The sequence below is a fragment of the Leguminivora glycinivorella genome, chromosome 3 (assembly GCF_023078275.1).
Source record: "Leguminivora glycinivorella isolate SPB_JAAS2020 chromosome 3, LegGlyc_1.1, whole genome shotgun sequence".
NCBI classification, from domain to species: Eukaryota; Metazoa; Arthropoda; class Insecta; order Lepidoptera; family Tortricidae; genus Leguminivora; species Leguminivora glycinivorella.
Window position 1 is genome coordinate 24804616 of NC_062973.1, and position 22121 is coordinate 24826736.

At 39.0% G+C, this 22121-nt stretch overlaps 1 protein-coding gene across 1 annotated transcript in view; it reads left to right on the forward strand.

The window, feature by feature from the left end:
* Positions 1–22121, forward strand: part of LOC125224933 (aminopeptidase N) — a 60970-nt gene that overhangs the window by 1899 nt on the left and 36950 nt on the right. Inside the window, 11 exon segments of the mRNA XM_048128452.1 lie at positions 2189–2266; positions 2699–2848; positions 3387–3502; positions 5771–5965; positions 6558–6652; positions 6655–6712; positions 7570–7709; positions 8180–8369; positions 13250–13400; positions 13986–14197; positions 14940–15123. Of these exon segments, the coding sequence (XP_047984409.1) occupies positions 2204–2266; positions 2699–2848; positions 3387–3502; positions 5771–5965; positions 6558–6652; positions 6655–6712; positions 7570–7709; positions 8180–8369; positions 13250–13400; positions 13986–14197; positions 14940–15123 (1554 nt within the window). The 5' untranslated portion in view covers positions 2189–2203.

The window sequence follows — 22121 nt, forward strand, 5'->3', positions numbered from 1 at the left end:
GAAGTGAGGATTTAAGAAGATGACGAAATATAATCCTCCTGAATGTCCTGATTAACCATATTTTACAATTGTAAGGTCTTTAAGAAGAAGTTTAATGGTCTAAAAAGGTTTCGCAAGAATATCAAACTTTGATTGCCACTTAATTTTTGACGTTTACTTTCCTGTAAACATCAAATTACATTCATAATAGAATACTTGCGTTATAGCTACAATGATTTGCATACTTGCCCAGGATCACGCATATCCCTATAAATACACTGTCACCGAATCACGTGCGTAAGACTAAATCCTTGAAGCCAATTGTCTGGGACAGGTCACCCGGCACAATGGTCCATTGAGCCTGCCTTTATTGGTTAATGCTGGATAATGTTAAAATACGAGAGGGATAGTCTGACCAAGGAAACTACGAGTATATGTATCTTTGGTTGAAAATAATAGTTATTTGTTACAAGGGGGCAAAGTTGTTGTTTAACCGCACGTACGTAGATACCCGAGCCAAAGAGCCCAAGGGAAAGATTCCAATATAGAACCACGAGCGTAGCGAGCGAGAGAGAATTTTTCACCACTATAAAACATCAAATTAAATTAAATCCATCAATTTGTTCAGTATTTATGATTCAAAATCATCATTTATAGGTAAATTCTACCAGCCAGCTCAAGACATCAAGTTCAACTTTGTATGAAATTACTTTGCACTCTTGTAGATAAATTGCAATTTTGCTATCTGTTTTCGAAGAACAAAGTAAGCCTTTACCAGTTGGTGTGGTGAAAAATAAATTATTAAGGTATTGGCAGCAGTAGGTATAAAAGGAAAATGTATGTTTTGTTGAATTTCATGAAATTGTCTAAAAACAGTGACTATAACAAAATAACTGTTACCCATTTAGCAAATTTTGTGATTTCATAGTATCTATATGCAATTATGTGTACAAAATGAAATTGAGCTTCATAAAATTTTGCAACACCTACTTTTATTAAACCCTTTGTTTCCGCTACCCAAACTTTAGCGTTAGGAAATTGCTTTTTAGCGATTAGGCCCGGAGTTGTTTTTCCTAAAGTGATGCTGGCGTGTGCAAATAAAGAGTATACTATCCATGTATTTTTATCACTAACATTTATTATTAGACAGTAGGTACTTTAAATAATTTGGACGAAAGTACAAAAGTAAAGCTAACAAAAGAGCCGACACCAAAAGGAGTGAGTTACTACTCACCTAATTACTTCCTTTAGGCATTTAATCAGGTCGTACGTTTGTGCCATAAGTCAGGGCGGAGAAATTAGAATCACCCCCAATTAGGCAAAGTTAGGCCCTTGGCGAAATGAGAGGGGCGTGAAATTTGCTATGCAAAGCAACGGTGTTTGATGTAAAAAAAAAAGTTTTTTTTTGCTCCGAGCTTCTGTAGGTCATAATCAGTTTAAATATCTGGGACATTTGCTAACCGACGACCTAAAGGATGACGTAGACATGGAGAGGGAGCGCAGGGCGTTGTCAGTCAGAGCGAACATGCTGGCCCGCAGATTTGCTCGGTGTACAGATGAGGTCAAAATTACTCTCTTCAAGGCTTACTGTACATCAATGTACACGTCAAGTCTGTGGGTTAGATATACTCAGCGGGCTTACAATGCCCTGCGCATCCAATACAATAATGCGTTTAGGATGTTGTTGAGACTGCCGCGTTTTCTGCAGCGCGTCGACCATGTTTGCAGAGGCGCGCACAGATGGCTTCGATGCTGTGTGGCGCAAGAAAACTGCCTCACTGCTTGACAGAGTGCGCGGCAGTAGCAACAGCATTCTAAACATGATAGCAAATAAGCTAGATTGTCCGCTGTTATGGGCAATGAGTCAGAGGACGAAGTCACTTTTAATTATTAATTATTAAATATTACTTGTTTAATTTTGTTACTAACATAGATAATAAGCGACTTAACTAACACATTTCTTGGACCATTTGATGTCTGAATTGAATAAATAAATTAAATTAATTAAATAATCGAAAATAGCGAAATTTATAAGGCCTCATTTATTACCGATATCCAACCACACTTTTCACGAGAAATTAAATTATTTTGAGCTTTCTATTTTTTCCTAGGAGACGATTCATCCACGCTGACTTTTTGGTCAATTTGGACTACATGGCTATCATTTACTTAGCTGAAAATATATTACAGAACAGTTGTTTTTTCCCAGTTATAACAAAGCAAAATGTTGGTCGCCGCACTGTTGTTGGGTCTGTGCATGTTCGCGCGAGCAATGCCCCCAGACAAGGTAAGTTCTTCTAAAATCCTTTAGTATATTTTCAAAATGATTGCAAACGAATTTCTAACATTTCTTAGGCGCTGGTCGTTCTAAACTGTCCACGGCGACATCCAGCTGGGTGTGGAGTGGTCATTCTCGCAGTGTCGCCGTCGACGGTTCAGAATGACCTGCGCCTTACACCTTCTTCTTTTTTGAGTTATCACGACATATTGCCACAGCTCATGCCACAGTCTTGAGTCCGCTTAACCAGCTAATCCCGTAGGCACCAATTTTTACGAAAGCGACTGCTGTCTGAACTTCCATCTGTGAAGGGTCGGATGTATACGTGGGTGGCGATAATCGCTTACCATCAAGCCACCTTTGCTCGTGTACCTCCTATGTAATAAAAGTCTAGAGGGTAAACTAGGCCAGCAATTCTTTGACCAAACTTGTGATTTCCAGCAGATCCGTCCGCTCCATATAATTAAGACTCGCAGCATAGACCTGAACAACGCACATGCCTTGACTATAGAGAGTCGGCTGGAGAAGATCGTGGAACCCACAGGCTACAAGCTTCAGCTGGAACCGTACCTTGAGGATGGAGTCTTTAAGGTATTCTTTAGTTGGCCTCTTCCATGCATATGCTCCGTCTCTCTTTATCATCTCCCCTCTTTAAACTTAAGACCCATGGCATAAAAATCTTCAGAAGTAGATCTAACCCAACACACTCCAAGCGTCAGTTAGAAAAAACTTTATCCTTGAAGAAGAACTTTAGATTCTTCATTATTATATTAAAAAAATCCTCCTCAAACCTTCAGTAAAAGAGAGTAAACGCATCTTAAAGGCCGGCATCGCACCTCTAACACTTCTGGTGTGTCGGGTGTCCATGGGCGGGAGTGATTGCTTACCATCTGGCGACCTGTTTGCTCGTTTGCCTCTTATCGCATAAAAAGTAGTTGGCGGTACTCCCCGAGTGCTGGTTGTCATTCTAAGTGCAGCTGAAAAAAGTGGTCCCATGCAACATTTGTATTTAGGACTTACGAGTACATGACCTTGATTGTAATACTTTTGTGCGTCTTGTCTGTTTTGCAGGTGAGATTGTTTAATAACTACTTAGATACTAGTTCTAAAGTTTTCTTTCCACTGACAGGGTCGCGTCAGCATCAACGTGAGCTGGCTGCAAGACGCCGACGAGCTCAAGGTCCACTGTGCGCACGAGATCGAGATCAGCGACGCGCAGGTCAACGCTCATGTGCCCGCAGATAAGTAAGTAGTCTTCTACAAGTCAGTATTTCTATCAGAGGCTGACTTCTCAAAATCCAAGGCCTGGCTACAACTGTCAAATGAGTATGAAAAATATTAAGGGTCCAGTACCGTGACGTCCGAAATTTTATTTTCTATAAAATCAGTTCCTGATCAGTTATCATCAATCGACCATCGCAGAAAACATTGGCTCCGTTCAGTTACATAGCTTAGTCTATCCCCCTCACCATCCTTTAGGCTTTGCCTTGACCGATCTGATAAAATTAGTATTGTATTTGCGCACCGCTCTTGGTCCCCAACTGTCTACATATATTTTCACCAAGTAGTCGGCAACAGTGTTTTACGTATCTGGCTCAAACTTGACAGTAAGAACAAAAACAGCAGATTTTTTTATACACCTAGCGAGAACATTTAGCGTGGACCAGTTTTAATTCAGCAGCAAAGCAACCGAAAATTTTGATTCGGAACTACCCTAAAATAACTGGGAATAGGGGAATAGGTAATCAAAATAGTATGTAGCTAATAGCTACGCGCATGAAAAACTCGTTAAAATACAGGATCTCTGTATTTTAGAGAGTTTTTCTACGCTATCCAAATAAAATAGTATTGGCTCAAAACCATTGGAAATCTGTTGGACTAGTTGCATAGTATTTACTATGTACCTACTAACAAAGAGGATCGAGTATTATAGAGTGCCATCTCTTGACACAGACTTAAAACTTTTGAACCTCAGTTTTGACTATTTGGCCCATATTCTTAGCTTGATATGTGTTAAAATGTCAAGTATTAATATTAGCGCCATCTAGCTGAGCGTACCCCAAAGGTGTAATGCCATCTAGCCCACCGTACCTTTTTCTGTATGGTACTGAAGTACGCTTTTACTTTATCTGTCTATGCGGAGTTACATATGTCTTTGGTACTAATAAACCAATCCGGATTCGTAGAAAAAAAGTCGATCAAAATAAAATATAACCGTCGAGTTACTTTGGGCCAGTTCGGGCATCTGTATAAATACATACACCCTGTTTTTATTGAATTCCGTTAACTTTAAGGGATGATTCTTTAGATCAAATACAGTTAATTTCTCTAAGAAACTGGCGTATTAACTCGTACGGTTATCGAGTTATTACTAAAATAAGAATAATTACTGAACACGTGTTATACAGCCTTTACCATTTCCCAATTCTATTTGTTTTGACATGTGCCGTCAATCACTTTGACATTAACTTGAATGTTACTCTAAAGGGTCTCTCACACTAATTAATTCATTTATTATGTATGAAAACGATGAAAAATGTTTTTTTGCGAATTTAACTAAAAGTGACATACAGAATGGTTCCTGACAACGAACCTAACGACATGTCGAATTTAACGGAAAACAATAAAAACACGGTGTATATCTGAGTTTGAAGATACTTAAATCATTGTCTTATTTCAGAGATAAAGACAACTAAATAGCAAATTCTTAATTGATTACGAAAAGACTAGGTACTAGAAATCAAAATCACCCTCAATGTTCGAATGTCGAGCCTGTAAATGAGAGACACTTCTCTCCTCCATATTACAGATTTGTTGACATTCCTACTAACTAATTGGTTTGCCAGACTTTATATTCGAAACACAACGAAAACACAGAGTAAGCACAATCGTTTGAAGCATACAAACATAATTGTAATCAAACAATGAACATCTCTAGTTAGACAAGCAAACATGTCTGCGGGCCAATCAAGCTCGAATTTTGAGAGAAAATAGACTTATACGAAGCTACTGTGTAATCACTACTGTACTGTGCTGTGTGTGTGTACTGTGTAATCTGTGTGTGCTATATGCTGTTGGTGTTTTTTGGCTATATGATTATTCAGAAATTTATTATTTTAGCTTGTGTTTACACTCGTAGGTAAATATAATAATGATGTGTGTGCGCGTCCGGCAAAATATCTCACCATTAAAGGGCGAGATTTTGCTTGTGTCTTTATACAAATGTCAACTGACAAGCTCCTTTATGGCAAGCGACCAAGTAAGACGTTTTACCGGCCGTGAAGACATCCTGATTAACAAATGGAAGAGGAAAATATATCACAATAAATTGGACACCTAAAACATATTAATAATAAATAACATACATTAAAATATAAGCTTTAATAAATTCAGCTACATATGATACCGATCGACTCGTTAAGTATTATTGAAAAATAAGTTGTATAGCATGCTACTACGCCGGGTCCGTCGACACTTAGTTTTTCTGGTAGATAATCAATGAACTTCTTTCAGCAAACAACTCGAAAAGGTCACAGTAAAGAAGATCACGACGGACCCTAAGAAGCCTATCGTGTCGCTACGCCTCGAGAAGATCGTGCCCAAAGGCTGCAAGGGAACCCTGGAGTTCACCTTCAACGGCAACCTGGAGACGGCGCAAACTGAAGCCTTCTTCAAGTCTACTTACCAGACCGAACAGGAAGTTGAGAGGTATGGAGTACAGATAGACAGAATCCTCTTTATTGGCACACCCCAGCAAAAGATACAGAAAAAAGATACGGTGGAGAGAAAACAAATGATTATAAATGGAGGCAGATAACAGCCAGACAACAGACAACCTTTGGTACTAACTATAGACGGTTATCCAAATCTTGCGGAATCATCGACGAACCATAATATTTAAAAATTGATTAGAAAATGTAGTGACGAACGATAATCCCCATAGAAAATTTTAATTTCGCGCCTTTTATTAATGCCAAGATTTGGTTGATCGTCTGTATTTTAATTTAATTATTCTTTAGCTAATTAGGTTAACTTTAAAATACTCAAGATTTTCTACAGGGACTCCCATGCCATTGCCTTATATTTAGGGGTCCTATCGCCAGTTCTCTGTCTTCTCAATGGTAGTTTGATATCTCACGATGTACATTTTTACTACATCCTTGTATACTTTTCTTGGTCTTACTCTCTTCCTTTTGCTTCAATTTGACCTTTCTGTAGGCGTGATATTTTACATAAATTCGTCGTGTAATCTTAAGTTGTCCGTACCGTACTCAATGTATTTTAAAACTTTTATCACCAGGATAGTAGCAGCGACCCAGCTACGTCCGAACAACGCTCGCCGTATGTTCCCATGCTTCGACGAGCCAGGGTACAAGACTCCCTTCCAACTCAGTGTGTTCGACCCAAGACTATGGTGGCGCTTAGCAACACGCCAGTGGCAAGGACTGAGGAGATGTAAGTACAAGTTTTTAGCCTATGGAGCCACTCAGACACAAAAGATGTTTTCGAGAGAATATGGCGAATATTTAAAATCGCCAGGTGAACCAGGATAAAAGATCCCCTATTAGAATAGAATAAAATAGAAAATATTTATTTGGCATACAGATACATGATAAATACAAGTAATACTTAATAACTAGTACACCAAATAGGATGCCACTCAGCGAATACCGTGTCTAATAGACACGGCACTGGTTTTCAGGGCACCCAGAAAATTAATAACTAAGTCTTATAACTAAACAGAACGTAAAAGCACTTAAACAGAAACTATGTTTGGGCGTAATAGAGAAAGTGTGTGTGTGTTTACCTACTGACAGAACATATTATTTATAAATGTAAATAATTGCAAATGTGGCCGCTTTGTGTTAATCATTTAGTTGAGATTCAAGTAGATGCTGTTTAAGATTGTGCTTGAAAGAGGCAATGGATTTATATTAATCAAGTTATGTGCAGCCAAAGCTCATAGACATAACTCATTCAGAAACGTGCTCTGTAGTAATTGAGTCCGGTGTCCAGTTGCAGTCTTCCTCTTTGATAGACTGTAAAGGTCCGTGATGAACCGAGATTAAACTCGTTTGACTGAACATTGTTGGCTGTAGGCTGTAGTGCCTGTTTGGTTTAGGATCTTGTCGTTGTAAGAGTTATTTTTATTTATCCAAGATCCTGTCAACAGACCCTAACCTACCCTAACGCAAACTCGTGACAACGAGAACAACTACTAATATTCCAATATGTTTTGGACCTTTTTGAATAAAAACCAGAAAATGTGCGTTATGCATAAAGTCCATTATCTTGTGATGTACTTTTTGCAGCCCAGATGAACCTAACGCAGTCTGGGACCACTTTGAGACCACACCGCCCATGTCTACCTTCACACTCGGGCTAGTTATCGCTGATATCAAGCAACTGAACAGCAGCACCATCTACACTGACGAGAAAGGAAACAAGATCGGTGAGAATTTATTAAGTTCTTTGACTGCTAAAGATCTGCTGTGGGCTGATGGAGGATACTGCTGCGTTATTGATCAAGCGATGTTTTATCTCACGCTGGAATGGTGGGTGTCTTAGGTTGGTTTTAATGTCACGCGGACCGACCATCAGCACGGCTAATTTGTACGAAGTTGATGTTGTCGTCCGCACGGACCCGTCCGCATAACTCTGAAACACACCTAGGTGTGACTGATATGTATTAAATTCAGGAATTCAAGAATTTAACGCATGTCAGTTCCGTGCGGATAGAACCAGGCTTAGACTGAAGATTTTGTTTCTATGTGGGGTAATATCTGGTGATCAGTGATGACGGATGATAGATAATGAAAAATCAGTGTTGTTTATTTGTTTCGCGTGCATAATAAGCTGTCTTTGATTGCTCGAGTTTAGTTTTGTTTTTAATTATTCTAAATCTAAACCTATTCTACTCAGAACTCCGTGTTTGGGGCCGTCCCGAATACCTGGAAGCGCTCAATGGTGTCAACGAGAAACTGGCGCTCGTGTTCAAGGAGATTGCTAAGTTCTGGCAAGTGCCTCTGCCACTGAAGAGGCTGGACGTTGTTGCACTGCCTAATTACCAGGGCGTGAAGCCGGCTGATAACTGGGGACTGATCGTGTTCAGGTGAGGAACTATAGCTTGAATAAAGGCTACGCCTACAGATATAGAAAGGAAAGAGATCGGATATGCTGGGCGATTTGTATTGAATACACCTGTCGCAAGTTCTTGAACTCACACATACTTGTAGATGAACGCTCCTATTGTATTGTATTTGTGTAGATGCGATCGACCAGCGAGTCATGGCATCACGCTCGCACACAACGACAACTGTATGCTCAATGAGTTAACAACTGCGACACCTTCGCCGGCGGCGTGTCCGCTCTATAGTATTATAATGCTCTGAAGTTACGCCACTCGCACTCTTCATTTCTACCAGCGCTACGTCATACGTGGCCATGAACTTTGGGACTGTTACTTAGAATTTGTCAAGTTGTAGATATTGCCAGGTTCTATCGCGTATAAAACTGGACAGTGTTGCACTGCCTGGCCAAGTAGCTGAACAAACCGGCTAATACCTGTTGTTGCGTTGTATTAAGGCACAGTATAATAAAGAGTACTATCGTACAGTATGGCCACTCCCGCTCCCCGCAGAAAGTGCCGCCCCAGCGGCGTAGCGTCTGTGATTGCCGCCCGGGGCCGATCACCAACTTTGCCGATATGCCGCCCCTCTTATGATCAACATGTCTAGATTATTTAGTCATTATAAGTGCGAGTTGTGCTATCGTTGTAAGGGCTTCGTACACCACAAGAAGGGCTTAAGCGCCTCGTTTTTTGAACTCACTTAAATCATTTTTGAGAATAATCGATATTCTGAACAATTTCTAAAAAAACGAAACGGAAATTAATTTAAGGAGATTTCAAGAGATTTGGTAACTCCTTTCAGCGGCAGACTGAAAATTGAGTTTTTTTTCTTTTAAGTCCGACTTACGCTGACTGTATATTTATAATCTTCCTTCCTTCCTGCTTTCCTGTGTAATCAGCGCCGGCCCGTAATACATTGGATCAGGGTAGAGCGAGTTTGAGTTTCGGCGCTCTTAGGAAGAAGTTTCACGAAGTAGGAAAATAAATCGCGAGCGAAGCGAGCGCGAATTTTTTTTCATAGTAATGCCGTAATTTGAATATTAAGTAACACAATACAGAATTTATGGATTTCATCATACTTCAGAGTACGAAAGGGAAAAATGGTTGAACAGGTTGAACTTTCGTAGTCGCACCCTAGTATAGTACAAAATGGAGCACTATGGTGGCCAAGTCAGGAAAGCAGATTCGGAATTTGTCCTAACTAAAAGAGAAGATAATTATAAATAGTAAGCGCGAGCGAAGCGAGCGCGATTTTTTTTCCTATTGACCTGATTTATTAAGACAACTCGCCAGCGGGGAATCCGCAAACTTTCAAGCTTTTATCGTCTGCAGAGCTGCAGTCTTTGACATATTTTGGGGTATTTTGACTTCACAGGGCTCCTATGTTTGGGAACATACTTTTAGGCCTTACATTTCGCCATCACTAAGTGATCTGAGTGCTTTGAAGTTCGCTCACCATCTGCTGTGACTCACAAACATTTGCGCCCTTGGCTTTATGAGGAACGCTTTGGACTATCGGGTAGACTCATGTTTTTGTATTTGGATAGCGACGTTACTTTGCCGTTCGCCGCACAACAATATGGTTCGTCAAGGACTAGAATCCTCCTTTTACGGCGCCCTAGCAACCGCGCTTTATGAATGGCAATTTTTGTATGGATTTTTCCACATTCTCGATTTTGGCGCCCCCTTACCATATGGCGCCTAGAGCCTGTGTGTAATCCATACATTGAAGGCTATCTCGTGTATTTTTTTGTGCATTTTTTACCTAGTTTCTTAAATTACTTACGAAAAATTATTTGAGAAAATATTTTTGAAATACTTATAAAAAACTCTTTCATTTGATATGTAACACAATATGGTTTAAAAAACTTTAATTTTCATTTTTGCCAACAAAAAGTGACCCCTACAATTAAATTTTCTTAATTTAAATTGCTTATCCGTCTTTGGGTCACAGGACATATTGTGCCAAATTTCAAGTTGATCGGTTCAGTAGTTTTGGAGAAAATTGGCTGTGACAGACGGACAGACAGACGCACGAGTGATCCTATAGGGATCCGTTTTTCCTTTTTGAGGTACTTAATCCAAACATTCCAAACCAATAGCTTTTGTCTTTTGTTCCTACTAAAGAAGACGGTCAACCAGATCTTGGTACTAAAAAAACGGCAAATTTGTAAAATAGAGGGCTCCGCGGCTAGTTAATTTCTTGAAACGCGTGCCTTCCTAACGTCCTTGACGTTGGCGGAATCATCGACGAACTATATCCTGACACTTCAAAAAAATATTGAAAATATAGGGGTGAAGGTTAAATTCCCATAGAAAATTTAAATTTCGCGCCTTTTTAGGGTTCCTTACCAAAAAGGTCCTTTTATTTGTGCCCTTATGGTGCGACTCTGTCTGTCTGTCTGTCTGTCTGTCACATTATTTAAATATCTCGAGAACTACTTATGCTATCGCTTTGAAATGTGCAATACTTATGAACATCGTGCATTCGGCGCCAGCACAAAACAGAGAATTGGCACGTTTCTCAGCTCAAGTTGAAAACTGTTGGTCTCATAATTTAAAATTTTATTTATTAGATGGGTTCCGTAACAAAAAGGTACAAAGGAACACTTATGGTGCGACTCTGTCTCTAATCTCTATGTATGTAAAAAAAATTAATTGCCGATTTTGCCGCCCCCTGTCATGTGCCGCCCGGGGCCATGGCCCCCCCGGCCCCCCCTCGCTACGCCACTGTGCCGCCCACCCCCTCACGGTTACATCACAGTTACCGCCTGTCAAAAACGCGAACAGTCGACCTGTCATATCTCACTCACACAAGCATGGTACGCGTTCACCTATACGAGCTTGGAATGTGTGCTAGGAAGAGGCGCGTGCCTCTTTCATATATTTGATCGCCAGTGTCCGAGCTGTGATTAAGGTGAGGAATTTATGATCTCAAGGTTGATGCTGCAGAGGTTAGACATTAAGACAGTGCACACTTTATAATTAAAGGCTGATTGTGTTTATGACAGAAACTTAATATTATAAATTTTTTTTTAGAATCAAAATTTTGATTAAGTTCATCTTTAGAGATTATTTACTTCCAAATGTCTTTCTTCAAATAATTTAAAAAAATTCATTACTTAAGTTTAATTTGGTAAATGGAACTTTATGATTATTATTTTACCTCACTGCCTTTTACTTAGCATAATGGCGAAAAACTTAATCGCTTTAATAAATTTGATAGACCTAAAAAAGCCAGGTAAAAAGTTTTATCGCGTAAATAAACGATTTAAGATGTTTACCAAGCCGATTCGGCAAAGGGTTTAGATCCTCTTATAAATACTTAGGTACAGTCCTTTCAGGATTAAAATAATAGATTCTTTACAACTAGGGAACAAATCAAATTATTTTATTGAATATTTTTTGATTTGTTCTTCTGTTTAAATTTATAATAGATTCTTTGTCAAAATAAGGGAAGGAAGAAAGGGACCCATAAACATGCATGTGAAACTTTATTAACCCCCGACGCTAACACGACAGGGTGTTATAAGTTTGACGTCTGTTTGTCTGTTTGTGTGTGTCTGTCTGTGGCATCGTAGCTCCCGATGGTGGATGAACCGATTTAGATTAAGTTTTTTTTGTTTGAAAGCTTAATTAGTCGGGAGTGTTCTTAGCCATGTTTCATGAAAATCGGCCATCGTTGTGTTCCTGCCGGTGAGTAAAGCTGCCAGAGCTCAACGAAGGTGCGGTGTGGTGGTGACGGAAGGACCTACGGAACTAATTTGTTCCGTCTATTGTCCTTTGAGTCGTCGGCAACCCGAACCCTCTTTGGAACTTGTACACTCCTTATTGCTGTGTACTTAACACAGCAAAAGGGAGTGTACAAGTTTCTAATGGATTGGCAACGCGCATGTGTCACTCCTTGAGTTGCAGGCGTCCATCAGGCGGACCGTATGCTTGTTTGCCACCGACGTAGTATTAAAAAAAACCTCACCGCCACACATAACATTCAGTTTCAGGTAATAAAACTATGGAAACGGATTAAATCGCGTATAATGAATTTAAAATTCATCCCGACGTTTCGAACTCTTTACAGCGTTAGGCGACTTAGGAAAAATTACAATGTGCAAAAGCTACCCACAGACAAGAAATATTAACGAACCATGACCACAAATAATATAGATTTTTAAGGTAGGTGTGTGAACTTCACACACTATTAATAAAGCTAGTTATACAATATTCAAAAAATTTACCAATTAATCTACACAAAAAATAATTAACCAATTAATCTACACAAAATTGACAAAAACAAACTGCAAATGTCCAACACCATACAACACAAATGCCTCACAGCCTTCGTCGTGCTTGTTCCATTATCAGATGTACTACTGGATCCCAAGCCGGTGGTAAAGTAAAGCCATCTTCTCTATTAAAGTTTGGATATTTCTTGATCTCAATGGCCTCGGGCAACATTCTGGGTATATATCGCTTCTCCTTAGCAAGAACCAGAGGCTTGTCAAACTTTATAGCGTGATTGACTTTATCCATGACATGTTCAGAGACTGCAGACCTTTGCCGACGGTGCTTGACATCCGCTATGTGTTCCTTCACCCGTGTGGAAATAATTCATTTCGTCTGTCCCACATATGACAGGCCGCACTCACAGTTCAGTTTCTTGTATGTGGGTAGCTTTTGCACATTGTAATTTTTCCTCAGTCACCCGTTGACCACGAACGCTGTAAAGAGTTCGAAAAGTCGGGATGAATTTTAAATTCATTATACGCGATTTAATCCGTTTCCATAGTTTTATTCCATGAGTAACTATCGCGGTAACCGAAGACAATATCAGTTTCAGGTAGTTAACTATCCATCTGTTTTAGGGAGAGTGACCTTAGCAGCCGCGGCTACATCCAGCTCGCTCAAGAACTCTCATACCAGTGGATGGGTGCCCTAGCCACGCCCGCGTGGTGGTCAGATGCTCATCTCAATAAGGCTTTAGTCGGTTACTTAGCTGCTGAGACTGCTTTCAAGGTAATATGCCTATATCGTAAAGTTCTACCTAAAGTTCCTAATAAAGTACAAATGATTTTGTAGGTATTATTGATTTTAAGTAAGAAGACCGACCAATGTTTATCTGTGTAGTGCGAAAAGAGTTGCCTTCGTATTGTTACGGAAACGTACGAACGTGTCATGCTATTTCAGTCAGTCTAGTACAAAATGTACTGATATTGACTGAACTAGCATGACAAATACGAACGTTTCCGAAGGAAACCCTTTTCGAACTACATTTGTACCAGAGTCTACCCGGGCATCATTTATTTCAATGACATGCAGATTTTAGCCTACAAAATTAGGGAAATTTTCTTGCTCTTTTAAGTAGTTCAGATTCTTTGTTTCACTAATAAGTACCTACCGTATGTAACAAATAAAAAAAAAACTCTAAGGGCCGGTTGCATCAAACCCTCTGTCACCGTTATTTAAAGCGTTAGTTGAATTGTATTGTATGGGAAGGCCCATAGACGTCTGCTGCGTGACAATGATGTTTTTGTCAAATGTGGTTGATGCAACTGGCTCTGAGTCCTAAGTCTTCTTGTCCAAAACTAAGTTTTTTATCAGATCAACAACGGTTCCGAAATGGAAGGAAAATGGCCGATGACGGTCCTCTACTCCTTGTACTACGAGTTCAGCAAACGCTACCCTCACTCCCGCATCACGGGCATGAAACAGGAGACGACGTGCACCAAGATCGAGCTGCTGTTCAGGATGTTTAACTACACGTTGGGAGGAGAGACCTTCAGGAAGGGGCTTAGGATGTTCATTGAAGACCAGTGAGTGTACATACAGTCTATTTTGTCCGGTTGTTAGGAAGCATGGCAACTAGATTCATTGTCTCCTCTTTACCTGCTGCCATCACGTGTATGAAGCAGGAGAAAACCTGCAAGATTAAGCTGCTCTTCTGTGTTCAACCGTTGGGAGGCGAGACTTTCAGAAAGGGACTGAGGATGTTCATTGAAGACCAGTAAGTAAACTGTCTATCTATCCCGGTAATTACGGGCATAATATGCAATCAATGTTATGTTATGTGCCCTCTTTAACTACTCCCGTCACTCACATGAAGCTGGATAGGAGCTGTACCAAGATCGAACTGCTGTTCAGGATGTTCAACTACACGTTGGGAGGAGAGACCTTCAGGAAGGGGCTAAGGATGTTCATTGAATACCAGTGAGTAAACCGTCTATTCATCTTATCCTGGTTATCTTAACTGGATTTGTACTCGCAAGAACGACGTTCGATGGATATGCTGTTTGTAGTCATGTTTTTTTCATTTTCATGAGAATCAATGATGAAGTTTTTTGCTATCTCAAGCCACATTTTGCATTTTGGTTTTCACAGTCTATCTTGTTAAGTATGTTATTGAATGTTCATAATGTTGGTCTATCGAAAACTACTTATAGTCACAGGGTTTCCTCGATCTCAGTCGTGTTCTAAGGGAGGGGAAGGTGTTTAGGAAAAGGGCCACTTTTTCGCGTCCCATTCTACTTACGACATTAACACTTTTCCAAAATGCAGCAAATTCAAGACCTTTACCGGTGATGACATCTGGTCAGCCCTGAACGCAGCTGCCGCCGCCGATGGCAAGATACCGAAGAATGTTGATGTGAAGACTGTTGCTAAGAGCTGGATCGAGAAGGATCGCCTCCCGCTGGTCACTGTTGAGAGGAATTATGAGGCCAAGACTGCGGTGGTGAGACAGGTTAGTTCGTATTTTGAGGGTACTGACGACACGATACCAATTACATCGGTATGCTCAAAATGCGTCTTACTCAGTGTAAAGTCTGAATGCACTCTCGGGCGGGGGCGGATAGCGTGCGGCGTGTATGTCAAATCAATTGGAGCTCATACAAGTGTCCTGAGTCGACGCTGCATAGAGTCCACACTTGTGACATGGCGAATTGGCGACGGACCGGACTACGTGGCATCGGACATGTTACGCTAAATGTGGACGATCTAAGTTATGCTGACACGGTACAATCCATGAGTACGCCAAATGTTACAAGTGTAGACGCATGGTGGCGAACTAGACTGCTGCGTGGCGTGGCATGCGTGATTGTTTATTCTTCCTTCCAATAATTGCTAGGGACGTAGTGGACGCACCGCCAGGACACGTCTTGACGTGATCCACTTCTATCCCGTGTCTGTCCCATGTCTGTATCTGTGTCATCTGGCGTACTTCGACACGTGTCAAAAATGCAAGTGTGGACGTCTCGTGGTCACGCGGACAATAAAGAACCTTTGAAAAAAAATCAGCGTCCACATTGGGACTGGTTAGTAGATCGTAACCTCATACATTGTCCTGACAGTTATCCTGTGTCCAAGGGTTTCTTCTAATGTTCGGAATAGATTATGCCGTACTGCAGTTTGCAACAAATTGTTCGCGTAACAAAAGACGTCCACGATTAACGGTACTAACACGTGTTCGTGATACGGTCCTTCCTTACACTTTGCTTACACTCACACACCGCATACTTATTTGTGATATCCACGTTGAGAATAAGAGTAAGAGTGTTAATACAGCTAGTAAATAAATAATCTCAGGGAAAAATATTGTTAGATGCCTATAATTGACAAATGAATAAATACACTTGAATTTGAATATCACACTACATTTTTCAATTTCATGGTAAGTGATCAAATCTATGGAACTCGATATCGCCACGCGAAGCGTAACCTACTTTTTCTGAATACCAAATCATTCAATTTAATCCGTCGCGTAAGTATTCGATAAAATGCTCCCAATTTCTATTCATGTTAAAAAGAAATTTCACGAACATTTAACCGATGAAAAGTCTCATTAGTCTTTTGGGTTCGGATCTGATACGTGGCCGGTCGGTCGATAGGATTCTAGATAAGGTGGGGTGGATTTTTCAATGTCAGATGTTGAGTAGCAAAATATAAGTTACTTGAACTACGAGCAAGTATTAGTTTTCTAACAAGTTATTTTTAGGAATACTTTGAACCTTCTGATCGTAAGAGACAAAGTTGATGGTGCAAGGATTTGGATTATGGTAAACTTTGTTCTTACGGAGTAGAGAGATATTGCTGTCTGCTCATATTACCATTATCACATTAACTGTTTATTCTCGTGTTTGTACTTTATGGCAATTTTATATTAAGGGGCTACTAAAGGAGCGACTGACAGCTCATAGGCCACGCTTGTCAATTACCTCAGCCCCCGCAAGCACGCACACATAGAAGCGCCGAAATGCGTTCCGCGGAGCAATAGCCCAGCTAAAGCTCCATCTAGCTTCATAAATGTAAACTACAACTATCGGCAGTCAGCCAAAGAAAAATATTTCGGCAAAATGACATTGACAATTTCACGCTTCACAGATGGCGTTGTAACTAATATTGTATTCAATTCATTCGCCCAATGTCAAATAACAAAACGAATGGTTCTTAATGTTTATATCAAAGCTACTATACGTTACTATAGCTTATGGAGTTTTTTCTACACTCCATATTATGCGCCTTAGGAGATTTATAGAGACAGCTATAATATCTATATTAACGAATTATTCTTGGGTATAGGTTTAAGTAGTTTATTTAACCCCTCTTACAAATAACATTTCCTTGCTACCTAGGTATCTAAATCGCGTTGTATTTTTTTTATTGTTTTGCAATACTTACTTTACTTACCCTTTGGAATATACCATACGTTCTGCAACACTGCTAGCCCCGTGATGTAGGTAAGTGCGTTTTCACATTATCCTATCCGATATCACATGTAGGACCGATATCCCATATATTTACGCCGTCATCTTTAAATTTTTCCTTGTACTTCTTTCCTACATATATCCGATGTCAGATTGGATAATGTGAAAACGCACTACGTACCTACAGCGAGTCACTAGCCCCGCAATTCCCGTTTAGTTTGTACATTTGGATCACGTCTCTGATTTGGATAAAAATTGGTAGGCTGATAGTCCATGATGCTGAGCAAGATTCACTAGGTTTCCCAAAATGTCCTAGATTGACTGTATGAAACTTTCCTTTTTTGTTACCGAAAATGCATAGAAATCTGGTAACAACAAAGGAAGGTTCTTGCTCAGCATCATGGACTCTATCAGCCTACCAATTTTTATCCAAATCAGAGACGTGATCCAACTGTACAAACTTAATGGGAATTGCACAGCCGGCCTCTTCACCATTTTTTAGTTCTATTTTTCACACCCGTGGCGCAGCAGCTACCAGATCTTGCTATGCCACTATGCGAATACAGGTGATGCTATACGGAAACGGTCTAAGGAAACCTCTAGATTTGAAATTAATGAAAATTGGCGTAATTTACAGATTTTGCAAGAAAAAAACACTTCATTTTAATAACTGTCAAAATTAATTTTCTGAACTTTTTGCTGATACGGAATTAATATGAAATTGAGTCTCACTCAATTGTTCTAAAATGATCAATGGACTCTATTGTCAAATTAAAGGTGACAGCTAGTAACTAGAGTTGCCAAAAGCAACTGAGTAGCTACTGACGCCACGGCCAACTCATTTATTTACTTTACATATTTTTATCAGACTTAATAAAATTTTAATTCAAAATGTTCATGTTTCTCGAACAGTTGTCCCTTATGTTTTATTTCTGAATGGTATATAGGACCTACATTACGATACAAGTGCAGAAACTCGTGTCGAATTTTTGACAGCTTGTTTAGGATTTCCTCTTCGCACGTGTATCGTACGATGTTTCTCAGTGCCTACCCTACATATGACCCTTTGAAATTTCGACCTGACAGAAATAGCCTGTTATGCGAACTTGTTCTGAAAAACACCATACATGTAAGAACTGAAATAGTAGGTACATTATTAACATTTGACATTTTCGCGAGAATAATCACCAAAAATATTTTTTCTAAGGTAGGTAAAATTTATGGTTTTCCTACTCAGAATCACGAGCCCTTTCGATCTGGGGCAAAAAACAAGAAATAAAAAAATGGTCCCGAAATTTTCTATTATTTCGCATACTTTTCACTTTGTAACCGCAGCACAAAGTGTTTGAAAAATGGTAACGAAGTGGGAAAAATTAAGTTTTTTTTTGCAAATTCAACAAGCTGCAAATTCCACTTCATGCCAATTGAAATTTAAGAAAATTCATCTTTAGGTATGCAAATTCGTCTATTTAACACAACATGCTGCAAATACTTTTTTTTTTTTTTGCAAATGCAACATTTCAGAAATTCAACTTCTGGCTGGACACCACCTCAACTCACTGGCACCTCAGATACTACGCGAAGACCAATCAACATAGACTTACATTAGATTATAATTATATTGTCTTCGGTTAGGACGATAGTTATTTATTACTCATGAAATAAAACTAGCTTTTAATGTCGTCGTCGGAAAACATCAGGATATATTTATAAGTAAATTAATTATACGCGATTTAATCTCTTTTCATTCTTAGAAAGAACGTTGAGTTTGCGGTCCCTTCATTGTTACACGGATCCGAATTAGGGTCCATGTAATGAACGTCCGTGTACCCGTGTTACGTCGTATGTCCAAATTCATGGAATTTAATTTTGAAATGAATATTGCTAATCACAACAATAAATTGCTGTAATATTAAAAAAAAAGATGATAATTGCTTATTATTAACAATAAATATGGCAGGGATGGAACTTGGCAGGAAGAAGAAGTAATAGCTTGTATAATTAATTAATTATGCAATCATGCGCTTATTGTTATGATTTTTTAATGTAAGGTACAGCGGGGCAAATCTCGACTGGGGGCAAATGTAACTGGTCCATTTTTTTCATGTTTTACAATGCTTGAATTATTAATTAGAGTGTCCACTGGGGGCGATACGGGATTTTGTCACTAAAATACCGGTTGAAAATAAGAATTTTCTGAATTCGAACGCGTGAGACTCAAAAGCCGGCCCGCTTATATATGGTAGGCGTGTGCAGTGGATCTATGTAGAACTCATCATCATGTATGTAATAAATAAACGTTTCTTAGAAATAAACAGATTTTTTTTATCATAATATAAAATGGATCAGTTACAATTTCCCCCCAGTCAAGATTTGCCCCGCTGTACCTTACCTGGTACTATGATTATAACAGATATACCCATTTTAGACTAGCGGTCCCGTATGGTATCACTTAAATTCATTTGATTGAATTGATTGAAGTTTGTGTGTCTTGTAATTCGATAAAAGCTACTAACATTACGTACACTTTGTTTTATTGTAAATTATTAATTTTCTGTATTTACATTACAATTAGGGAACAAATCAAATTATTTTATTGAATATTTTTCGATTTGTTTTTTTTTTTTTTTACTATATTAATTATAAATTTAAATAAGTAGTCACACTAGTTCACACTACTATATTAATTATAAATTTAAATAGATATCATACACGAAAGAAAAAACGACAGGGCCCACCAGGGGCCACTGGTGGCTGAGCCGGGAATCGAACCCGGGTCTTCAGCTTATGCGGCTAACGTCCTTAGGTCCTTACCACTAGACCACTCGCCCGCCCCCGGGTGGCGCCCCCGGCTATATTTAAATTTTATTTAAATTTATAATTTCTTTATTTACATTAATTATCGCCTAGCCAACTTACTCCGAAGATGGGGTAAGTTAACTAAGAGTCTGGAGTTTAGAAAATCGAATAGATACGTGTTATAATTGCAAATAAATACTTGCGTCAAAAATAAAGGGTTTAGAGACCCGAATAGTTCTTCTATCTGTAACAACAATTATTTTCATTAAATTGATTCAAACATCAAAGATATATGAGCTGAAGCCAAAAGTTAGTCAACTATCCCCGGTCTCCCCTAACCTACTTTTTAGGGTTCCGTAGTCAACTAGGAACCCTTATAGTTTCGCCATGTCTGTCTGTCCGTCCGTCCGTCCGTCCGTCCGTCCGTCCGTCCGTCCGTCCGTCCGTCCGTCCGTCCGTCCGTCCGTCCGTCCGTCCGCGGATAATCTCAGTAACCGTTAGCACTAGAAAGCTGAAATTTGGTACCAATATGTATATCAATCACGCCAATAAAGTGCAAAAATAAAAAATGGAAAAAAAATGTTTTATTAGGGTACCCCCCCTACATGTAAAGTGGGGGCTGATATTTTTTTCATTCTAACCCCAACGTGTGATATATTGTTGGATAGGTATTTAAAAATAAATTAGGGTTTACTAAGATCGTTTTTTGATAATATTAATATTTTCGGAAATAATCGCTCCTAAAGGAAAAAAAGTGCGTCCCCCCTCTAACTTTTGAACCATATGTTTAAAAAATATGAAAAAAATCACAAAAGTACAACTTTATAAAGACTTTCTAGGAAAATTATTTTGAACTTGATAGGTTCAGTAGTTTTTGAGAAAAATATGAAAAACTACGGAACCCTACACTGAGCGTGGCCCGACACGCTCTTGGCCGGTTTTTATTAAATGTAGTCTAACATGTCTACCTATTACATATTATTATGTTGAAAAGGTCTGTATGTTAATAAATGGGTGAATCAACTTTTTCTTGCTTTTTGCAAGAATTGCCCATACTTATTATTAGCTCTACTTTTGTGAGTTTTAACCTGGCCATCGTGAATAAAGATCCTTATTTTTATTTTACATTAAGGGAATAATTAAAAAAAAAAACATCAACAATTAAATATATATGTGACCCAGTGGAAGAGACACTTTTTTCATACAAAAGTGAGGGACAGCTATGTCCACTGGGTCACTGCTCGAAATAAAGTAATAAAATAGCAAATCCTATAAAAACATGATGTATTGCATAGCTTGTATATCTGTTTTTAATATAATAAGTATAAACTAATTACACTAAATACAAATTAAATTTTCTGACCACATGTAGTCGAAGTATGCGTAATTTTGCTGGCAAAAAAAAGTTGATTCACCCAAATACTTATAACAGATTTTTATAGTATTTTCTTACTTTTACCAGGGGCGGCTCACTCCGCGCTTTTATCGCCGCGCTACAAGTACATGTCGGCGGCCGCGAATTCGCGGCCCATTCAGTGGTGACGACTTTCGCGCCGCGCAATAAAATTCAATGTCGCCTGCTCGCGTGCGGTCCGTTTGTTAATGTAGGTAAAAAATTAGAATGGCGGCATTTTGTGGACATCAAAGGAGTGAGCCTTCTGTACTTGTACTATTATATATTCTGTGCTTTTACCTCTGTGCGAGGCTAGCGGTCTCATATGGTACCAGCAATCATTCCAAAAACCGAAGGTCACACATTTTTTTACTCAAATATTGTTACCTTTAGTCAAATAAACCATAGATATATTTAAAGAACTACAAACATTGGATTTAACAAAAAACACTCACTCAATGGGGCTAAGTATCTTGATTGTGTACACTTATGAGGACACCGTGAATCAATATACATTTTAAATAAAGAATAACGATTAAATGGCGGTATGGTCTCAGTCGTTGGAGGTATACATACAGTACCTCTACAAGATAAAATATACTACTGTGTATAATGTATAATACAAACTATGCCAAGCATAACCAAATAAGGATGTAATTCTGAAAATAAGTGATTGAAATAAACAATTTGGTAGTTATGTTGTTTTATTTTATATGTATTCAAGGAGATGAAGAATACAGGTATGCTATGTGCAAATTTCTTTTTTGATGATTTTTAATTGCAAGAATCCATTTGACCTCAATGGTCTGGAATCCAATTAAAATCGTAGGCAAGCTCGGGTGCCAA